Source organism: Rhinopithecus roxellana, chromosome 4 (assembly GCF_007565055.1).
Source record: "Rhinopithecus roxellana isolate Shanxi Qingling chromosome 4, ASM756505v1, whole genome shotgun sequence".
NCBI classification, from domain to species: Eukaryota; Metazoa; Chordata; class Mammalia; order Primates; family Cercopithecidae; genus Rhinopithecus; species Rhinopithecus roxellana.
The window spans coordinates 97,449,305-97,475,367 of NC_044552.1; the positions used below are offsets into that span (position 1 = coordinate 97,449,305).

Genomic DNA, 26,063 nt, shown 5'->3' on the forward strand with positions numbered 1-26,063 from the left:
GCCTCTTAAGCAGGACAAGGAGAAAAGAAAAAGCAAGACATATTTGGGCATCCTAGCATTGTGTTACCGTGCAATGTGTTTGTCTTTATTTTATCCTTATTATTATGTCATAGGATCTTTGAGGACAGGGACTTCCTGATTCATCACTGCTATACTCAGTGGTGCCTGAGATGAGCTTACAAGTTAGGTCTTCCTAAATGGTTGCTTGAGTAAATATATTCTATACCATGTCATGTTTAATTTCAATCTCAAAATTAATTCCACAATTTTTTTAAAGTTCTGAACTTTCCAAATGGGATGTTTGATACTTTTCCAAATAAGTGTCTTTTAACTCTGGAGGAAAAAAATACCAAGCATTTCTTGAATACCAAGAAATGCTGACTTTAGTTTTACAACACAATTAGAATAAGTACAGTGATTTTGTTTATGCTTTGGGTGTAAACTGAATGCACAGAGATCTCAAGGAACCTCAGAAATATTTGTTATAGTCATTGATGTATCCCCAGTGCTTAGAACTACGCCCAAAATGGATTGGGTGCTTAATAAATATTTGTTGAGTGAATGAATAAGTTCAATAAACATTTATTGAGCATCTAGTATATGTCAAGTCCTGTGGTATACTCTGGGGATTAGCTACAATGATAAATACACTGTGACCACACTGCATGCATAGTCTATTATCTCCCTCCATTGAAAGAACGTGTGTGTCTGGTGACACCCCCTGGCCTGGGGAGAAGCAACCATGTCTTGTGCACAGCCGATTACCACCATTTGGAAGTGTTGAACACGTAACAAACAAAGCTCAATGGCAGCTTAACTGAATGAACCAATGAGTCAACCAGTCAGTCTATGTTCTCATTTCATAGTGAACTTCAGCTCCACCCTCTCCCTCCCCACCTTCACTGTTCCCCAATGTGGCCAGTTCGTCCTCTGCATCCTCTCTCACATGCCCTCTCCTGCCATGGCTCTGGCCACTCCCTGGAAGGGGCATGCCTGACCTTGTTTGTGCCCTCCTTGCATGAGTGTCTCCTGCCTCCACAACACTCGCAGTGCCACCTGGGGTTTGATGGCGTCACTGACCCACTCAGGATCCTTCAGCAGCACCTCACTACTTACTGCGTAACATCCCAGCTCCTCTCCCTGGCATTCAAGCCACTCTGCTGTCTGACCCTAGCCTGGTTCCCAGCCTCACCTTCCACCTTGCAACAGCCAACCTAAATTCCACCACACTCCACAAGAGCGGCTACGTCTTTCATCTCTGTTCCCTTCCACAGAACGTTTTCTTTTCCTGGAACGACCTTCCCCTTTCCCCTACTTGTCAAAATCGTCCTCATTTTTTGCCACCAGACCACCTGGTATTCTCACTCAAATCCAAAGTGACTGTCCCAGCCAAAAGTTATTTTTCTTTCTCTGCCCTATTACAACACTCAAATTATACCATTCATGTGTTCCCTATTACATGTTGCTTTTATTGTAATTGTGAATCATACGAGTGCCTGCTCTATTCAGGGACTGCTATGTACATCACCCACCCTTTCTATAATTCTCAACCAGCCTGCAAGGTGAATACCATTATCAGTGGTGTTCGTGGTCTGTCCAACATCACACAGCTAATAAGAATGGAGCTAGGCTGTAAGGCTGTGTATGTCACTGCAAAGCTTGTACCCTGCCCACTCTAGCAGCTGCCTCACTCACAGTTCCTGGTTGTCTTGTGTTTCTCCATGAGTAAAGTGGGGTCCTTGACCTTATGTATCTTGGTTCCAAATGTAACCTGGTTCTGTTGAGTGTCCTCATGGGCTGAGAACACATGACTTAATAATACCTTGTACCCAGTAAATGTGGCATGAAGGAATGCCTGAGATGTCTCTATTTTCTTCTGTCGTTTATGCTGAAGCACAGGCTCAGCTCTATTTGGTGTTTATCAGGACCTGACACCTTGGTATTCCCACCATCTCCTAGGCTAGTCTGCTCTCTTGTTCCTGGATTATTAAATTGTCCTAACTATTCTCCTTGCCTAGAATCCACCCTACCCTCTGCCACCAAACTCATCTTCATAAATGTCAACTAGGTGACATATTCCAGTAACATATGGCTTTAACTCCCTGAAAGTCAGGGTCCTTCACTTTGCCTCATCACCCCCAACCCATGACCCAGAGTCACTTGGCCAGCTATAGCTTCTGCTTACCCCAATCTCATTCCTCTCCCTGAGCCACTGGTCGCCTCTCTCGAATGCACCACACGAATTCCTGTGCAGTGTTCTTTGATCATTAGGTTTGATTTTTCCACAGACATGCTCTTTCTCCTCTCCAGCTGTGGGCTTATTGGTTTCTTTAGTAAGTATATGTTGAGCCTGGCTGTGAACCAAGCACTGCACTGGACTCTGGGAACCTAGAAAATAGAAAATAAGACCTGCCCTCAGAAGGCACCCAGTTTACTGGGGTACGTAGACATGAAAGTAGGCAGCATAAAGAAAGATAGTGAAAAAGAAACAGGAATGTTTAGGGAACTGTCATATTCTACCCATTCTTTATGATGCTGCCCAAGTTTTTTGTGTCCCCAAACTAATTTTTCCCTTTTATAAATCCTTATGATTCTAATTCTCCTGCAACATTCATTTTGACATTTAATCACATACTGCCTTCTATGGTTATTTAAATGTTTCCCACACATGTCCTGCTTCCACAAGTGGATTTTAAGTGCCTTCAAACAAGGTGTATGCTTTATGTGTTTTATACCTGCTTCATCAGTTAGCATTAGCTGTGTAACAACACTTCCAAATTTAGTGGCTTGAAAACCACAAACATTTATTATTTCTCACGATTCTGTGAATTGGCTGGGCAGTTCTTCTGGTTTGGACTGGCTCAGACTGGGGCTGAATAATCTGCAGTAGAGGTAGGCAAACCGTAGCCCACAGGCCTGCCACCTGTTTTTGTAAATAGGGTTTTATTGGAATACAGCCACTCCCATATCATCTATGGCTGCTTCCGCACTACAACAGCAGAGCTGAGTAGTTGGAATGGGTATGATCATATGGCCCACAAGCCTACAGCATTTACTGCTGGTCCTTTAAGAAAAAGGTTGTTACCCCCGCCCCATTCTAGGATGGTTGGTCTGGGGAGGCCTCACCTGAGATGACTCATCTCTGTTCCACATGCTCTCTCATCCTCCAGCAAGCTAGCCTGGAATTCTTTATATGGTGGCCTCAGGAGTCCAAAAAAAAAAAAAAAAAAAAAAAAAAAAAGCAGCAGGACCTACTGCTTTATACCAAACTGCCTGCTGGACATGCCTCAAGGATTTCATATTAAACCTGTCTGGACTGGAACGCATTACTTTATCAATGTGCAGACTGTTTTTTTTTTTTTTTAAGTTTCTGCTTACCTCATATTTTCTGTTATGCCTTTGATAAAAGCAAGTCCTATGGCTAAGCCCCGAGTCAGTTTTGGAGGAGCTGCCCAAGACTCTGTAAGGAAGGAATTATTGTAGCCATTTGAAAAACAGTCCACCACATCAGCCCATTCTTCCCCACCCCAGTGTCTGGCATCGAGCACGTGATAGGTACATGCTTGCTGAATTGAATTAAAAATATAAATAGAATTTTTGGAGGAAGGGAGTATATTAAATAGTTATTGTATAAGTACCATGTACCAGGTGCTGGGATACAACAATGTACAAAGCATGCAGTTCTCATCCTCAAGGAGCACACAGTCAGACATCAATTCAGTGCATCCTTTCTGTCCAGTTGTGAAATGGGCTTTCTCTCTAGGATTCTTGTTAAGGATCTTTAGCATTTAACTATGGCTCTACCATCCATTTGTCATTTCCTTTCAACCCCCACTACCTACTCATTAGCTGGACTTTTCAAGCCTGCACAAGGCCTGCTTTAGGATGCCCCTGCTTCCAGCCTCTTCTTAACCAGTCCCCCTGCACATGCTCCTAATGCCCCACTTTTATCAGGCTGCTCCTTGCTCAGGAGCCTAATGCATTCACCAAATTGAGCCCAGACCTCTAATATCCTAGAGACAGCAACCCATCACAGTCCCCACGCTCCTTCTTGTCTGGACTGCTTCTTGTCTGGACCATATTCCTCAGAATATTCACTGTGCATCCTGTGTCCATGCCTCACTTGTCCTCTCTGCATAGGGTATCTCCCCTTCCCATATGTGCCTGTTACGATACTATGCATTTGTCAAGGCCGGGCCAGATGCCACCTCCTCCATGCTGCTTCCCTAGTTGACCCTACTAAAAGTTGTTTCCTCTTCTGCATTCACAGGGTACCAAGTTGGGAATGCTACTCAAATGGCACATATCACATTCTCTTGGCATTGGAGTTATCCTGAGTCATCCATTTCATGCATTGCACTCTTGAGATTAAGGACCCAGTCTTATTCGTTTTCATTTCCTTCTGAATGCCTTGCATAAAGGATACTTTTGGTAAAATCTCGTTTTCTGAATAATTAACTGATATTTGCATAGTGCTTTTGCCATTTCCCAACTCTTTTATTTGCCATATTTCTTTTTTTTAAATTATTACACTTTAAGTTCTAGGGTACATGTGCACAACGTGCAGGTTTGTTACATATGTATACATGTGCCATGTTGGTGTGCTGCACCCATTAACTCATCATTTACATTAGGTATATTTCTAAGAGGCCATTGGTTTAAATATATTATGTACCACCAAGAAAGAAAAAAAATTAATTAAAATATAAGCCACCAGCAATAAGATATATCCTTCCTTCTGAAATATCATTAAGTGAAAAATGTACAGACTGGAATCTGTGACATACAGAATATTAAATCCAGTTCAGATATCTATCGGTATCCAATTAGACATTTATAAAACACCTAAATATACCAGGCATTAGAATCTCACAACAGACATATGAAAGAGGTAGGGTGGGTAGTAGTATTCCCATTTTCCAGAGGAAAAAATTGAAGTTCAAAAGGGCTCCAGTGCTTTTTCAGAGTGAAACAAATAAAAGTAAAAGATGCAGCTGGAAACCATCATTCTCAGCAAACTATCGCAAGAACAGAAAACCAAACACCGCATGTTCTCACTCATAGGTGGCAACTGAACAGTGAGATCACTTGGACTCAGAAAGGGGAACATCACACACCGGGGCCTATCATGGGGACGGGGAGGTGGAGGGATTGCATTGGGAGTTATACCTGATGTAAATGACGAGTTGATGGGTGCGGACGAGTTGATGGGTGCAGCACACCAACATGGCACAAGTATACATATGTAACAAACCTGCACGTTATGCACATGTACCCTAGAACTTAAAGTATAATAAAAAAAAAAAAAGAAAAAGAAAAAAAAAGAGCCAAAGCTTATAGCATAAATCTTATGGTTAAAACAAAGCTGCCTTCCTAAAATCACCTGTGGGTATCAAAACCTGTAAGTCACCTCTTATTATCAGTGTGCACCTTTTTCTTTCTTTTTATAGCACTACCTACCCAAAACTGTATGCACATCACTTGGCCTTTCAGTTTGTTTTTCCCAGCTGCATTGTTTTGTCATGTTACCCCAAGAACATCCTGTTACTTGGCGTAACGTAATGTAATGTGATGTGATATTTCATGCTGCTTAGGAAAAATTAGAATGATTGTTGGATGCTTAGATTTTTCTTGGGAAGTAATTAGCAGGCAGAATCTCTGTCACACACACACCCCCATAGGAGTTTCTCAACCATCATTAGCCTCAAAATAGTAGAAGGCTTTCCAAACCCAACACTTCACTTAATTAATTACCTCATCTGAATACTTGCTTTTGGATTTTAAGAAATACTTTGTGGAATATGCAGTTGAGAGACAAAACATTTTATTGGTATATTTAGATATTTGTTACATTTTAGAAGGAATTGGTATGTGCACATTTTGACTTTTACATAAAGCTCAAGCTGGTTTTAAAGAACAGGTACACTGAAAACTCTTTTCCATATACATCTGGTTGTATTTTCATTTTATTCAAATTGCCAGGTAAAAGAAGAAAAACGCAAGTGGAAGAGACTTCCCAGATCAGCAGGAACTGGAATATGTTCAAGTCTTGGCAGAGCCAGGTCAGCCTTTCATCTGTCTAAGGGAGACGTGTTGAAATACCCACACTGCTCTCAGGATTACTCAGACTTTATTTGAGTAGTTTGTTAATTGCTGGTCACTACACTTTAGGGGAAAAAAAATAAAACAGTTGGAGAGAAGGGAAAGAGTCAAGAAGACTAGCCAAATGATACAAAATAAGATCTGTAAAGGAAAATCAAGAGAAAGAGGTTGTTTGGCTTAGAGAAGAAAAAGTGAATTTCTAATACATAAAGGTCTTTGGGTGAAGAAAATTACAGTTCAGCTGTATCCTATGACCATTAATCACAAAATTGCTATTTGTGCTAGACACATTGCATGGTGACAGCATCCTAGAAGTAATTCCCAAGGGATAGTGAGGTGTCCGTTCTAAGACCTTTAGGATTCAGTTACCTAAAGTGGATGGAGACCAAACTAGGAAATTTTGTAAGACCCCTTTAGCTGTATGTTGAGTTAATCACGTACTTTTATAACTACCCAAACAACTTTCAGACCATAATTATCAGATATGTTCTATAGCTTCTACCTCTAGCTGCTGTGAAATGGGTAAATTTGAAGGTAAGGTGGAGTAGACTTCATGAGAACTTGGCAAATAAAGATTACTCAGCCCCCAAGTCCTTAGGTAATATAGGTGTCCTAGCCCTTCTGTCTTGTAGGTCATGTGGATGACTCACGCCACACACGTTTCACATCACCTCTTAAAGACTTACGGATGCTTAATCTTTTGAAGAATATTTTCCCTGAAAATTTCCCTTTCTTTCCTGCATGATCAGTTTCTCCGTTTGCACTAAATTTTTCCCGTTGGCATAAAAACTCTTTATTATTTCCCCAGGAAAAAACTTCCTTATGTCACATTCTCCTTTAGCTTCTACTGCGCTTTACTGCTCCCTTTCACACAAAACACTTCGAACTTCTTGTCTACAGGTATTATCTAGACTCATCTCCTGTTATCCTTGACACACTCCATTAAAGTCTCTGACACCACTGCTTCACCAGAACTGTTCAGATCAAAGCTACCAGTTACCACCTTGTCGCCTCATCTTCCTCAGCTTCTCAATAGCTTCCAGCACAGTCAATCACTCCCTTCTTCCTGGGACCCACTTTTCTCTGAGCCTCCATGACAGCTCCTCTCTTGGATTTTTTTTTTTTCCTTCTCAGTCACCGCTGCTGTCTCCTTCTCTGTTAGTTTCTGAATTGATGTGCCCTGGGGCTCAGGCTGTCCCTGTGTTTTCTCTCTGCCCTCTCACTTGTTATCTCCTCTGCTTCCAAACCTTTATGGCAACGACTCCCCAATTGATATCTTCAGCACAGCTCTCTTCCCTAAATATCACTTTATATGTGCAACAGGGTACTTGACATGTCTACTTGGATGTTTGATAATCATTTCAAACTTAACATATCCAAAACAGAACTCTTAATTTCTACCCAGGCCCTAACCTACACAAACACTGGAAACTGTCCATCTCCCAATTATTCTTTTTTTTTTTTTTTTTTGAGACGGAGTCTTGCTCTGTCGCCCGGGCTGGAGTGCAGTGGCCGGATCTCAGCTCACTGCAAGCTCCACCTCCCGGGTTTACGCGATTCTCCTGCCTCAGCCTCCCGAGTAGCTGGGACTACAGGCGCCCGCCACCTCGCCCGGCTAGTTTTTTTTTTTTTTTTTTTTTTTTGTATTTTTAGTAGAGACGGGGTTTCACCGTGTTAGCTAGGATGGTCTCGATCTCCTGACCTCGTGATCCGCCCGTCTCAGCCTCCCAAAGTGCTGGGATTACAGGCTTGAGCCACCGCGCCCGGCTATCTCCCAATTATTCTTATCTCAGTAAATGATACCATCAGCCTTCAACCAGGGATCCTATACCTCACCTTCCACATCCAAACTATCAAAAACTCCTACTGTTTTATGCCCAATCAGATATCAAGTCATTTCACCTCTTTCTGTCTCCTCTGCTACCTCTCTCAGACATGTTGCTTCAGTTTCTCGCTTAAACTATTACATTAGCCTCCTACCTGGCTCTGCTTTCATTCCTACCTCCCTGCAGTTCATTCCTACAGAGAATCTAGAAAAAGCTCTTCAAAATCTACAATCAGATGTGACTCTCCTACTTTCTAAAAACTTTTAAAGAGGACCTCCTCTTCTGCCAGTATAACAGACTTTGTACTCCAAGGGGTATCTCTGTTGCATTTTAGAACTCCTAGGAGGTAATGAAAATATCTAATAAAAAAATCCAAGTAGCTAAGTGCATATATGTCCACAGTAATCAAGCCAGAAAAGGCAGACTTACCCATCACTTGTGTTTGTGTGTGATGGTCATGTGGGGGTGCAAATGGGGACTGTACTGCAACTCCCCCAGTTTAAGCCTGGGATTCTAGAAGGGAGATAAAATAGCCCAGGTTGGTAGTACAACTAAATTCCAGATAAAGCAAATGTAATTTAGGCTTCTAGTTTTTTTCACAGATTAGGATCTTGAGCTTTCAAAAAAGGTTATCAAACAAGGAAACAAACCACCATGAGTGAAAATCAGCAAAAGTAGCATTAATGTATTGATTACTCCTTCCTCACCAAGGACTTTAGATGTTTGAATTATCAGATAAGAAGAAACCAGACTACCTTATATAAAGAAAAATTAACTTAAATATAGAATACAAAAATGGTGAACAGCAGTGGTCTATCACAATCACCAGGCACTTTTGAAAAAGAGCTAAAGAAAACCTTCAGTAATAAAAAAGTAATTATCAAAAAATTTAGTGGATAAGCTTTTTTGTAATGGATTAATTAATGAACTGGAAAATAAAACTAAAATAGTTTCATGCAATGGAGCACAAACAGACAAAGAGATGGAACTATAAGGAAGAGAGGTTAATAAGTTTGGAGGACAGAATAAGCAAGCCTAACAAGCCTATTTAGAGGGTCAAAGGGAACAAAAATATGCAGAATGGAGATGAGACAATGTTTAAAGAGATTGTGGCTCAGAATTTTTCAATAAGATGAGAAATACTGATCCAGAGATACAGGAAGCAGTGTATCTAAAAAGACAAATAAGCATTCACGACTTTTTATACTGTAGTAAGACTGTAAATCACTGAAGACAGCTCTCTTAAAAGAAGCCATAGGGAAAACAGCCCACATCCACAAAGGCACAATACTTAGACTGACAGCAGACTTCTCAACAGCAATGACTAAATCCAGGAGACAGTGAAATATTTTCAAAGTTCTGAGAGAAAATAATTTTCAACTTAAATTGTGTTTTCAGCAAAAATAACCTTCAAAATGAGAGTGAAATATTTTCTTCAGACATACAAAACCTAAGGGGGTTTACCACCAGCAGACTTACACTGAAGGAACTTCAAAGAATATACTTCAGGCTGGGTATGGTGACACACACTTGTAATCCCAGCATTTTGGGAGGTCAAGCCAGGAAGATTGCTTGAGGCCAGTGTAAGACCAGTCTGCACAACACAGTGAGACCCTGGTTCTACAAGAATAAATAAATAGCCAAATGGGTGGTGTATACCTATAGTCCTAGCTACTCAGGAGGCTGAAGTGGGAGAATCACTAGAGCACAGGAGTTGAAGACTGCAGTGAGCCCTGATCACACCACTGTACTCCAGCTTGGATGACAAAGCACAACCCTGTCTGTTTAAAAGAGAAAAAAGAGCATATACTTCAGAAAGAAGAAAAGAGATAGCAAAAGGTCTGAAAAATAGAAATGGTAAGCAAAGAAATCGGTAAACATGTAGGCAAATCTAAACAAATATTGCTGGTTTAAAATACTGTGTAAAACTCCCTATATATAAGGAAGGAGATAATCAGAGTTTGCATTATAAGGTCCTTTTGTTCTAAAGGGGTTAAACTACTAATTTTGGATTTCAAGGGTAACTGCTAAAAGAAAAGATCTAGTATATAACTTCTAAGCCTGATGTTCAAAAAGAAAGAAAGAAAAAATGCATAAAGCGTAGGAAAGTAGGACAAATAGAAAATAATATTATAAAAACAAATACAAATATATCAGCAATCACAATATATGTAAATGGCCTAAACTTTCTGGCTAAAAAATAGAGTAAAAATTAAGATTTTTTAAAAAATATAATACCAATTCAGCTATACAGTGGTCAGAAAAATATACCTTTAACACAGAAAGACAAAGAAAGATCAAAAGTAAAGGGATGGAAAACATATTCGAGCAAATACCAATCAAAAGGGAGCTAAAGTAGCTTTGTTGATATCAGTCAAAATAGACTTTAAAGGCTCGGTATGGTGCCTCATGCCTGTAACCCCAGCACTTTGGGAGACCAAGGCAGGCAGATCATTTGAGGCCAGGAGTTCGAGACCAGCCTGGCCAACATGGCGGAACCCTGTCTCTACTAAAAATGCAAAACATTAGCCAGGCATGCTGGCCTGCACCTGTAATCCCAACTCAGGAGGCTGAGGCATGAGAATTGCTTGAACCCAGGAGGCGGAGGTTGCAGTGAGCCAAGATCATCCCACTGAACTCCAGCCTGGATTACAGAGAAAGACCCTGTCTCTCCAAAATAAATAAATAAATAGATGGTAGGTAGGTAGGTAGGTAGATAGATAGATAGATAGATAGATAGATAGATAGATAGATAGACTTTAAGACATAAAACATTAATCAAGATAGAGCACTACATATTAATAAGGTTTTAATTCATTGGAAAGGTATAACATTTCTATATAGCATCAAAACATAAAACAAAAATTAATAAAACTATAGAGAAATTTCACATTTCTCCAAGTGTGGTCAAGCACATAACAAATAATTAGTAAAGGTATATAAAATTGAAGCAGTACAACTAAATAGTTTGGTTCATAGAATCTTGCATCAATTAGAATATATGTGTTCTTCAGAAGGAAGAATTACAAAACTTGCCCTTATACTACGCCCCTAAAACAAGTCTCAACAGATTTCCAAGAATCAATATAATGACCACATTATCTGATCATAATACAATTAAATTAGAATTCAGTAACTAAAACATAAACCTCCCAAAATTCCCCTTATATGTGGAAATTTTTTAACATTTTAAAATAATTCTTTGATCAAAGATGTAATAATGGAAAATTTAAAATACTTAGAATTGAATGATAATGAAAATATGATGTATCAAAACTTGTGGGATACAGTAAAAGTTGTACTTGGAGGAAAATTTATAGTCTTATATGTTTTTTTATTTTTATTTTTAATTTTACTTTTAAGTTCTGGGATACATGTGCTGAACATGCAGGTTTGTTACTGGAAAAGGAAAAAGTGAAAATTAAGAAGCTAACTTTGAGAAGGTTAAAAAAAGATGAATGACAAAGGAAGGATGAATAAAGATGAGAACAGAATTAATTAAATTGAAATTTTAAATACTATATAGGGTATCAACAGAGCCAAAAGTTAGTTCTATGAATGGAGTTCATAATACAGGGTTTGGTAACCTTTTTTTGTAAAAAGGCATATAGTAAATATTTTTGGCTTTGTGGGCCATATAGTCTCTCTCACTGCTACTAAACTCTGCCACTGTAGTGAAAAAGCAGCTATAGATAATACGTACATGGGTGGATATAGCTCTGTTCCTATAAAATATTGTTTTAAAAACATGGTAGACTGTATCTAGTCTACAGATCATAATTTGCCAACCCTGTACTAATAGTAAGACTGATGTAAAAGAGCAAGTCCAGTGAGAAAGTTTAGCAAAGTGGCTGGATATAAGATCAATATACAATATATATCAATAAAAATTAATTGCTGTATGCACCAGTAACAGAAAAGTAATTTTTAAAAAGTTATTGATAATAACAACAAAAACTTAAGTACCTCAGAACAAATCTGACAGAACTTATGCAAGACCTAAATAAACTAAAATTATATTGTTTAATTTGCCTCAGGTCAATTGTTCTCAAAATTTTGGTTTCAGAACCCCTTTATACTCTTAAACATTACCACTGGGCATGGTGGCTTATGCCTATAATCCCAGCACTTTGGGGGCTGAAGTGGGCAGATCACCTGAGGTCAGGAGTTCAAGACCAGCCTGGTCAACATGGTGAAACCCCATTTCTACTAAAACTACAAAAATTAGCTGGGCATGGTAGTAGGCATCTGTAATCCCAGCTACTTGGGAGGCTGAGGCAGGAGAGAATTGCCTGAACCCAGGAGATGGAGGTTGTAGTGAACCAAGATCACGCCATTGCACTCCAGGCTGGGCGACAGAACAAGACTCTGTCTCCAAAAAAAAAAAAAATTACTAAGAACCCCAAAGAGCTTTCGTTTATTTGGGTTTTATCTATTTATATTTACCTTATAAGAAATTAAAACCAAACATTTAAAGTATCTATTAATTTTAAAATCACAATAATAAGCCCACTACATGTTAACATGAATAACATATCTTTATGAAAAAACTATATTTTTCAAGATAAAACAAAAGTGAAAAGAATAGCGTTGTTTTGTATTTTCCCCAATTCCTTTAATGTCCAGCATACTAGAAGACATTTAAATTCTAATATCTCTTTTAGTGTTCAATCTTGTGATATGTCATTTTGGTTTCATTATATGAAAAAATTCAGCCTCACACATATGCGTATTTGGACAAAGATAGAGTTATTTTAATAGGTTTTTCAAGTATTGTGGATGTTCTTCTTTGATATTACATTAAAATTCGGCAAGGGGTAACTTCTTAAAAGTTAGTTGCAATATGGAATCTAAAGCCAGATCGATGAACTTTTCAAACTCCATTATATTAAAATTCATTACTCTGCCTTGCACATCACATCTTTTACCGAGTATGATTTTGTGTGATTGGAACATGTTGCTTTATCAGCTTACACAGATCTTCAAAATGATGACACTATCTTAATGTTTAAAAAAAGTCACCTATTAATGTTACCATCAGTCTTATCAGAAAAGCCTTTCAAATTTGGGGAAGCTGCCAAGCTCACAGTAGTAAATACATGTTTTCCAAAAATCTGATTTTTATTTGAAAGCTTAGATTTTATCATTGGCAACAAATACTGTCAGTTGTTTTCCTTGAAGTGACAGCTTACTCACCTTGTTCAATTTCAAGAAAATATCTCCCAAATACCCAAGTCTGAGTAACCTTCATTTGTCAGTCATTCTTTCAAGTAAAAATGGTGTTCTCTGAAAAGAGTGATTTGTGCAGCTTGCCACTTAATCCCACAAATGCTTTTCCTTGAGATGACAATCATACTTTGGTATGCAGCAGAAGTACTTTATGTGCACATCTTGTTTTGTCACACAGAGTGTTAAAATGTTATATGTTGAGATTTAGTACAAATAATAATTTTTACTGCTTGATCAAGTTCCTTTATAAGTGAAACTGGCACCCTGTTCTATGGTGAGTATATGGTAGTGAAGAACTGATAGTTTGGTGCCACTGCTTTGTTTCATACTGAGATGCCAGCATTTTTACCCACCATTACGTTTGCACCAACAGTGCTCATGTCAACACTATGAAAAAGGCGTATAGCATCTTAGTATGACCATGAAAACAGAATTGACTTCATTGGCTTTCTGAAAGGGTCTCGGGATTCCCAGGGGTTCCACAGACCACACAAAGATTCATTGCCAGAGGCTCTCCTGTGGCTCTCTCCTTCACGTCATTGAGATCTCAGTTTAAATGTCATGACCTCAGAGAGGTCTGTCATCCGTAGTCACCCAGTGACTTCCTATCATAGCACCCTATTTTGTTTTTATAACACTTATCGCTACTTGATAGTTTATTGTTTACTTACACACGTTTATTATCTGTTTTTCCCAGCTAGAATATAAGACCTGAGAATGTAGGGACCTTGTCTGTCCTATTAAATATAGTAACTGTGTCTACAAAACTTAAAATAATAACTTGGCATCTAAGCACTCAATAAATGTTTATGGAATGATTGGATCAGATTGAGGTGGTGCATGTAGAGTTGATTTTTCGTAATTTCTCATCAGATGGCCTCATAGCTGCAACTATTTTTTGCTTACTCTGGATCCTCTGTATAACAACAAAAGGAACTTTTGAGTTCCCCATTTTGCTTACATTAACACAGTCCTCACTAGAACCCTACAAGTTGGGTTCTGTTTACCCCTCTTTACAGAAAAAGCATCTGAAGGTAAGCAAGAGCTATTATAAATCTAAAGAGCTAGTGAGTGTTATAGCCAAAAATGTAACCTATATCCTTCAGCTTCTTCCCAGGCAAACTAACTCAATGGATGCACATTAAGACATACTCATAATTATTGCTCAGAGTGCCAAGGTTTCAAGAGTTGACTGCCAAATGATGAGGCAGTAGTCATTCAGAAAGTGTGCTTGTTAGAGGGAATTTTTAAAATAATTAAAATTGAAACTCTGAAGTTATAACAAATGAGCAGCAGATTTTCAAAATTAACTTTTTTGCACATTTTAGAAATGTTTACCTCAACCCTCAATTCCCAAGAAACCATTATATGTCTTCAGCCTTTTGCCCAGAAGTTCTTAGGATCTTTCCTAGGAACTGCCACAATGGCAAATGAGCACAAAGTTTCGTATTACATTGACACCAAAGACCTTTCCTTTGCCCTGGTTCCTGGTTGGAACAAGCATGAAATACCATGTGATGACATGCCATGGCAGCATGAAGGCTTAGGCCCAAGGGAGACCGAGGGAGGAGGATTGCTTGAGGCCAAGAGTTCAAGACCAGCCTGGGCAATATAGTGAGACCCTGTCTCTATGAAAAACACAAAAATTAGCTGCACATGGTTACGCACACCTGTAGTTCTAGCTACTCAGGTGGCTGAGGCAAGAGGATTCCTTGAGCCCAGGAATTCAAGGCTGCAGTGAACTATGATCACACCACTGCACACCAGTCTGTGCAACAGAGTGAGACCCTGTCTCTAAATAAATAAATAAAATACAAATAGAAAGACCTAAACCTGAAACTAATCTCGGTTATTATACCCACTTCATGGAATATACCACAGGTAAGCTATGACTGAATTTCTAGTTGTCACAAGTCAGTAATAGAATGGAATATGAGTCAGGCCTCTTATCGTCTAGACAGGTGCTCTGTTTGCTTCAGGTTTTGTTTGAAATCTTTAATACTAAGGAGAGATTTACCGAGAGACTTTCAGGGGAGCCCCTAGCTGAGCCCTTTAGATACCAGATGACTTGAGACCTTTGAGAATCAATTGTCTTGGATTGTGTTTGCCAGCCCTAAGATCCATAACTTCAGAAAATAAAGTGGAGTGCCAACCCAAGTTCTGGTTTGGGGGTATGCTGGAGAGAACTCAGGCCCCGCTTACCTCAGGGATTCATGGTGTGACTCTACAGGAGGCACTGACAAGGCCTTTCTTTTCCACAATTATCCACTAACTTAACTCACCCTCAGAATATAAATACTCCTAGGAACGTCAGGATGGGTGATTGTAAGACAGTCACAGCTTTCAAAAACTCCGAACGCTCGAAAGTGCTCAGCTTCATCAAGGATACTGTATGAGTAGAGGAAAGAAGTGATTCGGGGAAATGGGGCATGAAGTGTAGGTTCTGTCAGCAGAAGAGCACTGACATCCAAGAGAATGAATGAGGTGGGGTAGGGGATCTGTGGAGAAGCATTTGCCTGCCTCAGCCTTTCCAATGCCTTACCAGGACCATGGATGTGCCAGTATAACTCTAGCTGACATTGGTTTCTCACCAGTAACCAGAAAGGAACCTGACTGTATGGCACAGAACAGTTACATTATAGGCCCCTCCCACCTCTGACCCCCTATCCCTGATAACTTCCTCAAAGCACCAAGAGGATAAAGGTTTGTAGAAATAACATGGGCAGGCCGGGCACAGTGGCTCAAGCCTGTAATCCCAATACTTTGGAAGGCCAAGGCGGGCGAATCACCTGAAGTCAGGAGTTCAAGACCAGCCTGGCCAACATGGTGAAACCCCTAAAAATACAAAAATTAGCCAGGCGTGATGGCAAACGCCTGTAATCCCAGCTACTCAGGAGGCTCAGGCAGGAGAATCACTTGAAACCGGAGGCAGAGGTTGCAGTGAGCCAAGATCACGCCATTGCACTCCAGCCTGGGTGACAAGAGTAAAACTCTGTCTCAAAAAAAAAAAAAAAAAAGAAATTACATGGGCAATTGGTCAAGGCCTGGGCTAGTCCTCTGTTAATTAGTTGCTTGGGCGTAAGAATATGGTTTAACTTCACCCTTCCCTTTATTCTTGTAATTACAGTGGAAAAAAACACACACACACCTAATTCTAATAGCTCTAATGCATTCATTTTTGAATGCTCATAAACTTGAACTTTTTTACAAAAGCGTCTCTGTAGGTCTGTGGAAAAAAACATCTGAAAGAGCCTGTGGAATCAACTCTCCAGTGTGCTCCTGCCTTAGTACCTTCTGTATTGATACCATCCATAGGGTCACCCAGAAAAATCGGATGCTGCTTCTAGCTAGCTCCTTTGAAATTTCAAAATAGCTACTGTGTCTTTTGTCTTTTGCGGGGGAGGAGGTGTACCATATTCATGTTTGTGTACCTAGTACCAAGCTTACAAGGGAAAATGCAGTTAGGGATCCACAAATATTAACTGATTCTCTCTCTGTGCCTTCTCTTAGATAATTTCTGTTTCCTCCTTCGGAATTCAGTTCAGGCATTGCCATTGTTGGGAAGCGTCTCATCTGTCCTTGATGGCATTTGTCTGGTTAGCCACTATATTATGAGCTCCAGAGGCCTGTGTTTGTGACCCAGCACTTAGCAAAGTGGCTGGCATGTGGTAGACACTCACTAAATGTTTCCTAAACGCTTAAATGACTGAATCTTTCCATGTTTCCAAGTTTCCACACAACTTTGCTCTTCTTTGAGTGTGTTTTCATTCATCCACTTCAAGGTATCCAGAGCTCTCATTGGCAGCCAGCAGTCATTCTAAAACAGAACTTTCACTCGTTTGGATATGAATGGGACACTGGGGAAGACATGAGATACTGAGACTTCGTTTTGGGGTCTTTATTTCCTGTTTTGAGGATTACATAGAGATACGGAGGAATATCTTTGATCACAGTGGAGCAGGAGAGCAGATATGAACAGAATCCTTATGGATTTTAGGGGAGAGAAGCCTGTAAGGCTATGGGAATGAATGGAAATTTTAAAAGTCCATAGAAGCTGGAATCTTTAAAACTGTGCCAACTTTTAGTGCCTCATGATTAAAAAGCAAAATAAATGACAGACAAAACCCTGTGCATTTGGAAAGAAATATTAATTTTAGAAAGTATGCAAAAGAAATTTTTCACAGTGGGATACTTCTTGCATCACCATCCTTTTAGTGTTTTTACATGGGATTATAGTCCTATGGGCCTGAGAATTTTTTGGTATTGGTAGTATGATATTTGAAGTAACCAAAAGAATTTGGTGAACCCACTGAGTTGGTTTTGACTTTTGAGAAATACAGCTTAACTACCTCAAATTCAATGCAACTTATCTCGGATTTATGACAAAGATTATTTTATCTTAGTTGTGGAAGCTTGCCTGCCTGTTTCTTCAATAGAGATGACAAGGTGCACGTACGGAGTGTTACAGATGTTGTATTTGTGATCTTCCCCCCCGCCCCGTCTTTCTTAATTTGAGACGTGTTGTGTACATCTGTTAATGTCGTTTCTTTCCTGAAGGACTCACTCTCATGGGTTCCAGCCTGCACAACATGCTGCAATAAGATGCTTGCCAAGAAAGGTGCTTAGTTACCAAGACACCTGAAGTAGGCTGACACACCTTGTACACAAGCCAAGCAATGGAAACTGCTCCAGAAAGTCCTGTGGTCCGCTTTGTCCTCAATAATTTAGGATGCAGGCTTTTCTGAGCATCTAAGGGAAAAGTCTGGATTGGCCATGTAGACAGGGAAAAAAATTAATTCTGTGCCCTCTCAGCCCAGTATTTATTATCTCTTGGTCCAGTCTCTGTAGAGTCAGATGTTATCAGCCTGATAATAGTTTCCTTCCTGAGCATAAACTTGCTTATTCATTTATTCAGCCCACATTCGCTTACTCCCTGGTAATCTCATCCAGTCTGTGGCTTTTAAATACCATCTCCATACTAATGGCTCCCAAATTTCTCTCTCTAGAATCAGCCCTGCCCTGAACCCTAGGCTGTGTTCAGTTGCTTACCTCCACAGGGCTGTCTAATCAACTCCTCAAAGTTGTCATATCCAAAACTAACACTTGTTCTCCCCTCATCCCCTACACCTGATCCTCCCCTGGGGTTTCCTATTTCAATAAATGACACCCACATTCATCTGGTCACTTAAGCTGAAATCTTTGGTGCCATCATTAACGCTTTCCATTCTCTCACTCCACATCCAATCCACTAGCAAATCCCATCAGCTCTACCTGTCAAATCCAGGCACTTTGTCACCACTTTTCTGCTCCTACCCTAGTTCAGTCCATCATCATGCTTACCAAGACTGCTGCAGGAGCCTCCTAACATGCTTTCTTGCTTCCAGTCTGACCCTACAGCGACCCATTTTCCATATGGAAGCCAAAGGAATATTTTTTTTTTATTATACTTTAAGTTCTAGGGTACATGTGCATAACGTGCAGGTTTGTTACATATGTATACTTGTGCCATGTTGGTGTGCTGCACCCATCAACTCGTCAGCACCCATCAATTCGTCATTTATATCAGGTATAACTCCCAATGCAATCCCTCCCCCCTCCCCCTTCCCCATGATAGGCCCCAGTGTGTGATGTTCCCCTTCCCAAGTCCAAGTGATGTCATTGTTCAGTTCCCACCTATGAGTGAGAACATGCGGTGTTTGGTTTTCTGTTCTTGTGATAGTTTGCTAAGAATGATGGTTTCCAGCTGCATCCATGTCCCTACAAAGGACGCAAACTCATCCTTTTTTATGGCTGCATAATAGTCCATGGTGTATATGTGCCACATTTTCTTAATCCAGTCTGTCACTGATGGACATTTGGGTTGATTCCAAGTCTTTGCTACTGTGAATAGTGCCGCAATAAACATACGTGTGCATGTGTCTTTATAGCAGCATGATTTATAATCCTTTGGGTATATACCCAGTAGTGAGATGGCTGGGTCATATGGTACATCTAGTTCTAGATCCTTGAGGAATCACCATACTGTTTTCCATAATGGTTGAACTAGTTTACAATCCCACCAACAGTGTAAAAGTGTTCCTATTTCTCCACATCCTCTCCAACACCTGTTGTTTCCTGACTTTTTAATAATTGCCATTCTAACTGGTGTGAGATGGTATCTCATTGTGGTTTTGATTTGCATTTCTCTGATGGCGAGTGATGATGAGCATTTTTTCATGTGTCTGTTTTGAGAAATGTCTGTTCATATCCTTTGCCCACTTTTTGATGGGGTTGTTTGTTTTTTTCTTGTATATTTGTTTGAGTTCTTTGTAGATTCTGGATATTAGCCCTTTGTTGGATGAGTAGATTGCAAAAATTTTCTCCCATTCTGTAGGTTGCCTGTTCACTCTGATGGTAGTTTCTTTTGCTGTGCAGAAGCTCTTTAGTTTAATTGGATCCCATTTGTCAATTTTGGCTTTTGCTGCCGTTGCTTTTGGTGTTTTAGACATGAAGTCCTTGCCAATGCCTATGTCCTGAATGGTACTACCTAGGTTTTCTTCCAGGGTTTTTATGGTATTAGGTCTAACATTTAAGTCTCTAATCCATCTTGAATTAATCTTCGTATAAGGAGTAAGGAAAGGATCCAGTTTCAGCTTTCTACTTATGGCTAGCCAATTTTCCCAGCACCATTTATTAAATAGGGAATCCTTTCCCCATTTCTTGTTTCTCTCAGGTTTGTCAAAGATCAGATGGCTGTAGATGTGTGGTATTATTTCTGAGGACTCTGTTCTGTTCCATTGGTCTATATCTCTGTTTTGGTACCAGTACCATGCTGTTTTGGTTACTGCAGCCTTGTAGTATAGTTTGAAGTCAGGTAGCGTGACGCCTCCAGCTTTGTCCTTTTGACTTAGGATTGTCTTGGCAATGCGGGCTCTTTTCTGGTTTCATATGAACTTTAAAGCCATTTTTTCCAATTCTGTGAAGAAAGTCATTGGTAGCTTGATGGGGATGGCATTGAATCTATGAATAACCTTTGGCAGTATGGCCATTTTCACGATATTGATTCTTCCTATCCATGAGCATGGTATGTTCTTCCATTTGTTTGTGTCCTCTTTGATTTCACTGAGCAGTGGTTTGTAGTTCTCCTTGAAGAGGTCCTTGACATCCCTTGTAAGTTGGATTCCTAGGTATTTTATTCTCTTTGAAGCAATTGTGAATGGAAGTTCATTCCTGATTTGGCTCTCTGTCTGTCTGTTACTGGTGTATAAGAGTGCTTGTGATTTTTACACATTAATTTTGTATCCTGAGACTTTGCTGAAGTTGCTTATCAGCTTAAGGAGATTTTGGGCTGAGACAATGGGATTTTCTAAATATACAATCATGTCATCTGCAAATCGGGACAATTTGACTTCTTCTTTTCCTAACTGAATACCCTTGATTTCTTTCTCTTGCCTGATTGCCCTAGCCAGAACTTCCAACACTATGTTGAATAGGAGTGGTGAGAGAGGGCATCCCTGTCTTGTGCCAGTTTTCAAAGAGAATTTTTCCAGTCTTTGCCCATTCAGTATGATATTAGCTGTGGGTTTGTCATAAATAGCTCTCATTATTTTGAGGTACGTTCCATCAATACCGAATTTATTGAGCGTTTTTAGCATGAAGGGCTGTTGAATTTTGTCAAAAGCCTTTTCTGCATCTATTGAGATAATCATGTGGTTCTTGACTTTGGTTCTGTTTATATGCTGGATTACGTTTATTGATTTGCGAATGTTGAACCAGCCTTGCATCCCAGGGGTGAAGCCCACTTGATCATGGTGGATAAGCTTTTTGATGTGCTGCTGAATCCGGTTTGCCAGTATTTTATTGAGAATTTTTGCATCGATGTTCATCAGGGATATTGGTCTAAAATTCTCTTTTTTTGTTGTGTCTCTGCCAGGCTTTGGTATCAGGATGATGTTGGCCTCATAAAATGAGTTAGGGAGGATTCCCTCTTTTTCTATTGATTGGAATAGTTTCAGAAGGAATGTTACCAGCTCTTCCTTGTACCTCTGGTCGAATACAGCTGTGAATCCATCTGGTCCTGGACTTTTTTTGGTGGGTAGGCTATTAATTATTGCCTCAATTTCAGAGCCTGCTATTGGTCTATTCAGGGATTCAACTTCTTCCTGGTTTAGTCTTGGGAGAGTGTAAGTGTCCAGGAAATTATCCATTTCTTCCAGATTTTCTAGTTGATTTGCGTAGAGGTGTTTATAGTATTCTCTGATGGTAGTTTGTATTTCTGTGGGGTCGGTGGTGATATCCCCTTTATCATTTTTTATTGCGTCTATTTGATTCCTCTCTCTTTTCTTCTTTATTAGTCTTGCTAGTGGTCTGTCAGTTTTGTTGATCTTTTCAAAAAACCAACTCCTGGATTCATTGATTTTTTGGAGGGTTTTTTGTGTCTCTATCTCCTTCAGTTCTGCTCTGATCTTAGTTATTTCTTGCCTTCTGCTAGCTTTTGAATGTGTTTGCTCTTGCCTCTCTAGTTCTTTTAATTGTGATGTTAGAGTGTCAATTTTAGATCTTTCCAGCTTTCTCTTGTGGGCATTTAGTGCTATAAATTTCCCTCTACACACTTCTTTAAATGTGTCCCAGAGATTCTGGTATGTTGTGTCTTTGTTCCTATTGGTTTCAAAGAACATCTTTATTTCTGCCTTCATTTCGTTATGTACCCAGTAGTCATTCAGGAGCAGGTTGTTCAGTTTCCATGTAGTTGAGCGGTTTTGATTGAGTTTCTTAGTCCTGAGTTCTAGTTTGATTGCACTGTGGTCTGACAGACAGTTTGTTATAATTTCTGTTCTTGTACATTTGCTGAGGAGTGCTTTACCTCCAATTATGTGGTCAATTTTGGAATAAGTGCGATGTGGTGCTGAGAAGAATGTATATTCTGTTGATTTGGGGTGGAGAGTTCTATAGATGTCTATTAGGTCCTCTTGGTGCAGAGATGAGTTCAATTCCTGGATATCCTTGTTAACTTTCTGTCTCGTTGATCTGTCTAATGTTGACAGTGGGGTGTTGAAGTCTCCCATTATTATTGTATGGGAGTCTAAGTCTCTTTGTAAGTCTCTAAGGACTTGCTTTATGAATCTGGGTGCTCCTGTATTGGGTGCATATATATTTAGGATAGTTAGCTCTTCCTCTTGAATTGATCCCTTTACCATTATGTAATGGCCTTCTTTGTCTCTCTTGATCTTTGATGGTTTAAAATCTATTTTATCAGAGACTAGTATTGCAACCCCTGCTTTTTTTTGTTCTCCATTTGCTTGGTAGATCTTCCTCCATCCCTTTATTTTGAGCCTATGTATGTCTCTGCATGTGAGATGGGTCTCCTGAATACAGCAGACTGATGGGTCTTGACTCTTTATCCAGTTTGCCAGTCTGTGTCTTTTAATTGGAGCATTTAGTCCATTTACATTTAAGGTTAATATTGTTATGTGTGACCTTGATCCAGCCATTATGATATTAACTGGTTATTTTGCTCGTTAATTGATGCAGTTTCTTCCTAGCCTTGATGGTCTTTACATTTTGGCATGTTTTTGCAATGGCTGATACCGGTTGTTCCTTTCCATGTTTAGGGCTTCCTTCAGGGTCTCTTGTAAGGCAGGCCTGGTGGTGAGAAAATCTCTAAGCATTTGCTTATCTGTAAAGGATTTTATTTCTCCTTCACTTACGAAACTTAGTTTGGCTGGATATGAAATTCTGGGTTGAAAATTCTTTTCTTTAAGAACTTTGAATATTGGCCCCCACTCTCTTCTGGCTTGTAGAGTTTCTACCGAGAGATCTGCTGTTAGTCTGATGGGCTTCCCTTTGTGGGTAACCCGACCTTTCTCTTTGGCTGCCCTTAAGATTTTTTCCTTCATTTCAACTTTGGTGAATCTGGCAATTATGTGTCTTGGAGTTGCTCTTCTCGAGGAGTATCTTTGTGGCATTCTATTTCCTGAATTTGAATGTTGGCCTGCCCTACTAGGTTGGGGAAGTTCTCCTGGATGATATCCTGAAGAGTGTTTTCCAACTTGGTTCCATTTTCCCCCTCACTTTCAGGCACCCCAATCAGACGTAGATTTGGTCTTTTTACATAATCCCATACTTCTTACAGGCTTTGTTCATTTCTTTTTCTTCTTTTTTCTTTTGGTTTCTCTTCTCGCTTCAATTCATTCATTTGATCCTCAATCGCTGATACTCTTTCTTCCAGTTGATCGAGTCGGTTACTGAAGCTTGTGCATTTGTCATGGTTTTCATCTCTGTCATTTCGTTTATGACCTTCTCTGCATTAATTAGTCTAGCTGTCAATTCTTCCACTCTTTTTTCAAGATTTTTAGTTTCTTTGCGCTGGGTACGTAATTCCTCCTTTAGCTCTGAGAAGTTTGATGGACTGAAGCCTTCTTCTCTCAACTCGTCAAAGTCATTCTCTGACCAGCTTTGATCCGTTGCTGGCGATGGGCTGCGCTCCTCAGTTGAAAATGCAGAAATCACCGGTCTTCTGCGTCTCGTGCTGGGAGTTGGAGACTGGAGCTGTTCCTATTCGGCCATCTTGCTCCGCCCCCCCCCAAAGGAATCTTTTAAAGTGTAAATCAGATCCTATCACTTGCCTGCTCTGGCTTCTCATAACACTTGGAGTAAAACCCAAACTCCTACCTCAAACTGCATGCCCTTCACTTCCTGACTACCTCTGCAGCTTTCTCTGGCCACTACCCTCCAGGTACTCCGGCCTTTTGAGTCATTAGAGCATCAAGCCTACTCCTGCTATAGGGCCATTGAACCAGGCTGTTTATTTCTGCCAGGAAGGCTCTTTTCCAAGATATCTGCATGGTTTACTCCCTCACTTCATTTAGAATCTGCTTGAATGAGATCTTCCATGACTGCAGTATTTAAAACAGGACCTCACCACCCACATCCTTCACTTCTCTTGCCCTGCCTTATTTTTTTCCTCTACAGCACGTTATTACAGATTCGTTTGTTTGTGTGTATATTGCCCTTTTCCCCAATGGAATGAAGGCTCTATGACAAGCACAATTTTGCTTTGTTCATTGCTATATCCTCAGGTACCTAGAACAGTACATGGCATCATATATTATACATGGTAGACATTCAGTCAATATTGATGGAATGAATGAAAACACTTACTGAGTAGCCATCTTTGTTTCAGGCATTGTGCTCCAGGGAAAAAAGAAGAAAAAAGCATGACTTCTGTCCTTGGGGAACTTAACCGGGTGGCAGAGACAGACACATAAGCAATTCTGTGAGACTGAGATGTCTGGGAGGCTGGAAAGCTCCAGCATTATTCTCCCAACTGTGCCTGCAGGAGTCGGAAAGGTAACCAAAGGAGCTGACATTTGAGATTATTCTTGAAGGATGAGCAGGTGTTTGCCAGACAGAGAAGAGTAGGCAGGACACTTCGAGTGTGGAAACGGAACATACAACAGCATGGAGCTGTGATAGGACAAAGATCAGTGAAACTTGAGTATAACCAACTTATGGGAGAGGTGAATGAGATGAGTGTCTTAGTTTTCTGTTGCCATAAGTTAATACCTGAAACTGAGTAATTTGAAAAGAAAGAAAGGGAGTGAGGGAGGAGAGAGAGGAAAGGAAGGAAGGAAAGGAAGGGAGGAAGGGAGAGAGGAAGGGAAGAAAGGAAAGGAAAGGGGAAAGAGGAAAAGGTAAGGTATTTTCTTCCAGTTCTGGAGGCTGGCATCACATGGTGAGAGCGGTTATGAGAAATGGCCAGACTGGCTTTTATAAAGACTCACTCCTTTGATAACGAACCCACTCCCTCATTAATCCATTAATGAAGACAGAACCCTCATGACCCAATCACCTCCTGAAGGTCCCACCTCTCGGCACTGCTGTCTCAAGGATCAAGTTTCCGACACATGAACTTTTGGGGGCCACATTCAAACCATAATAGTGAGCTTGGACAGGTGAGCTACCAGGAATCAACAATGTATTTCAACCCCAGTCCCCAAACATGCTCCTCCCCTGGAGTTTTCCCTTTTCGGTAAATGACACCCTCATTCATGTAATTGCTGAAGCTGAAATTCGCAAAGTTACCCTTAACTCTTTTCATTCTCTCTCACCCCACATCCAGTCCGTTAGCAAATCCCGTCAGCTGTACCTCTGTATCTTTGAAATGCATGCCAAATCAGGCTGTGGTTGCCACTCTTACGCTTCCTCACTAGTCCAAGCCATCATCATCACTCACCTAGACTGTTACAAGAGCTTCCCAACAAGCCTTTCTACATCTCTTCTGACCCATATTCTATGCAAAAACAAATATTGTTATTGTGAACTGCTTTTAAGTTAAAGTTGCAAGAGCAACTTAGGTCAGTGTAAATTAAATGAATGCCTATTAAAGATTATAGGTATGTATGTTTTGAGAAGAAGAAGGGAAATTATTTTATGTCAAAGTTTGTATCTCTTTATGGTTTGTATGACTTGTCCTTATGTTTCTGTGATATGGTGTATGTGATTTTGTGTTTTTATATGCTCATGTGTGGTTTCCTTACTGATGGAAAGACAGAGACCCCTTCATGTTTATTCTCACAGTAGCCCACACTGTGCCTGGTGCACCTGGTCAATACACCATGAATGGCAGCGAAAGAATTATTCTTGGCTGGGCACAGTGGTCGTTCCTATAATCTCAGCACTTTGGGAGGCCGAGGTGAGTGGATGAGCCCAGGAGTTCAATCAATACCAGCCTGGGCAACATGGCCAAACCCTATCTCTACCAAAAAAATACAAAAAACTAGCTGGGTGCAGTGTTGCATACCTATAGTCCCAGCTATTCGGGAAGCTGAGGTGGGAGAATCACTTGAGTCCAAAAGGTGGAGGTTGCAGTGACCCATGATTGCGCCACTGCACTCCAGCCTGGGTGACAGAGCAAGACCCTGTCTC

At 40.2% G+C, this 26,063-nt stretch overlaps 1 protein-coding gene across 6 annotated transcripts in view; it reads left to right on the top strand.

Moving 5' to 3' along the window:
• BACH2 (BTB domain and CNC homolog 2) overlaps nucleotides 1–26,063 on the top strand; it is a 378,701-nt gene that overhangs the window by 237,840 nt on the left and 114,798 nt on the right. For 2 of the 6 annotated variants that reach the window (XM_030928375.1, XM_030928374.1), the window contains exon 2: nucleotides 5,983–6,062. The exons of the other annotated variants lie outside the window; for them this stretch is intronic. In XM_030928375.1, coding sequence (XP_030784235.1) covers nucleotides 6,039–6,062 — 24 coding nt within the window. In that variant the 5' untranslated portion in view covers nucleotides 5,983–6,038. The remainder of the gene's footprint in view (nucleotides 1–5,982; nucleotides 6,063–26,063) is intronic. 6 annotated transcript variants of the gene reach the window in all.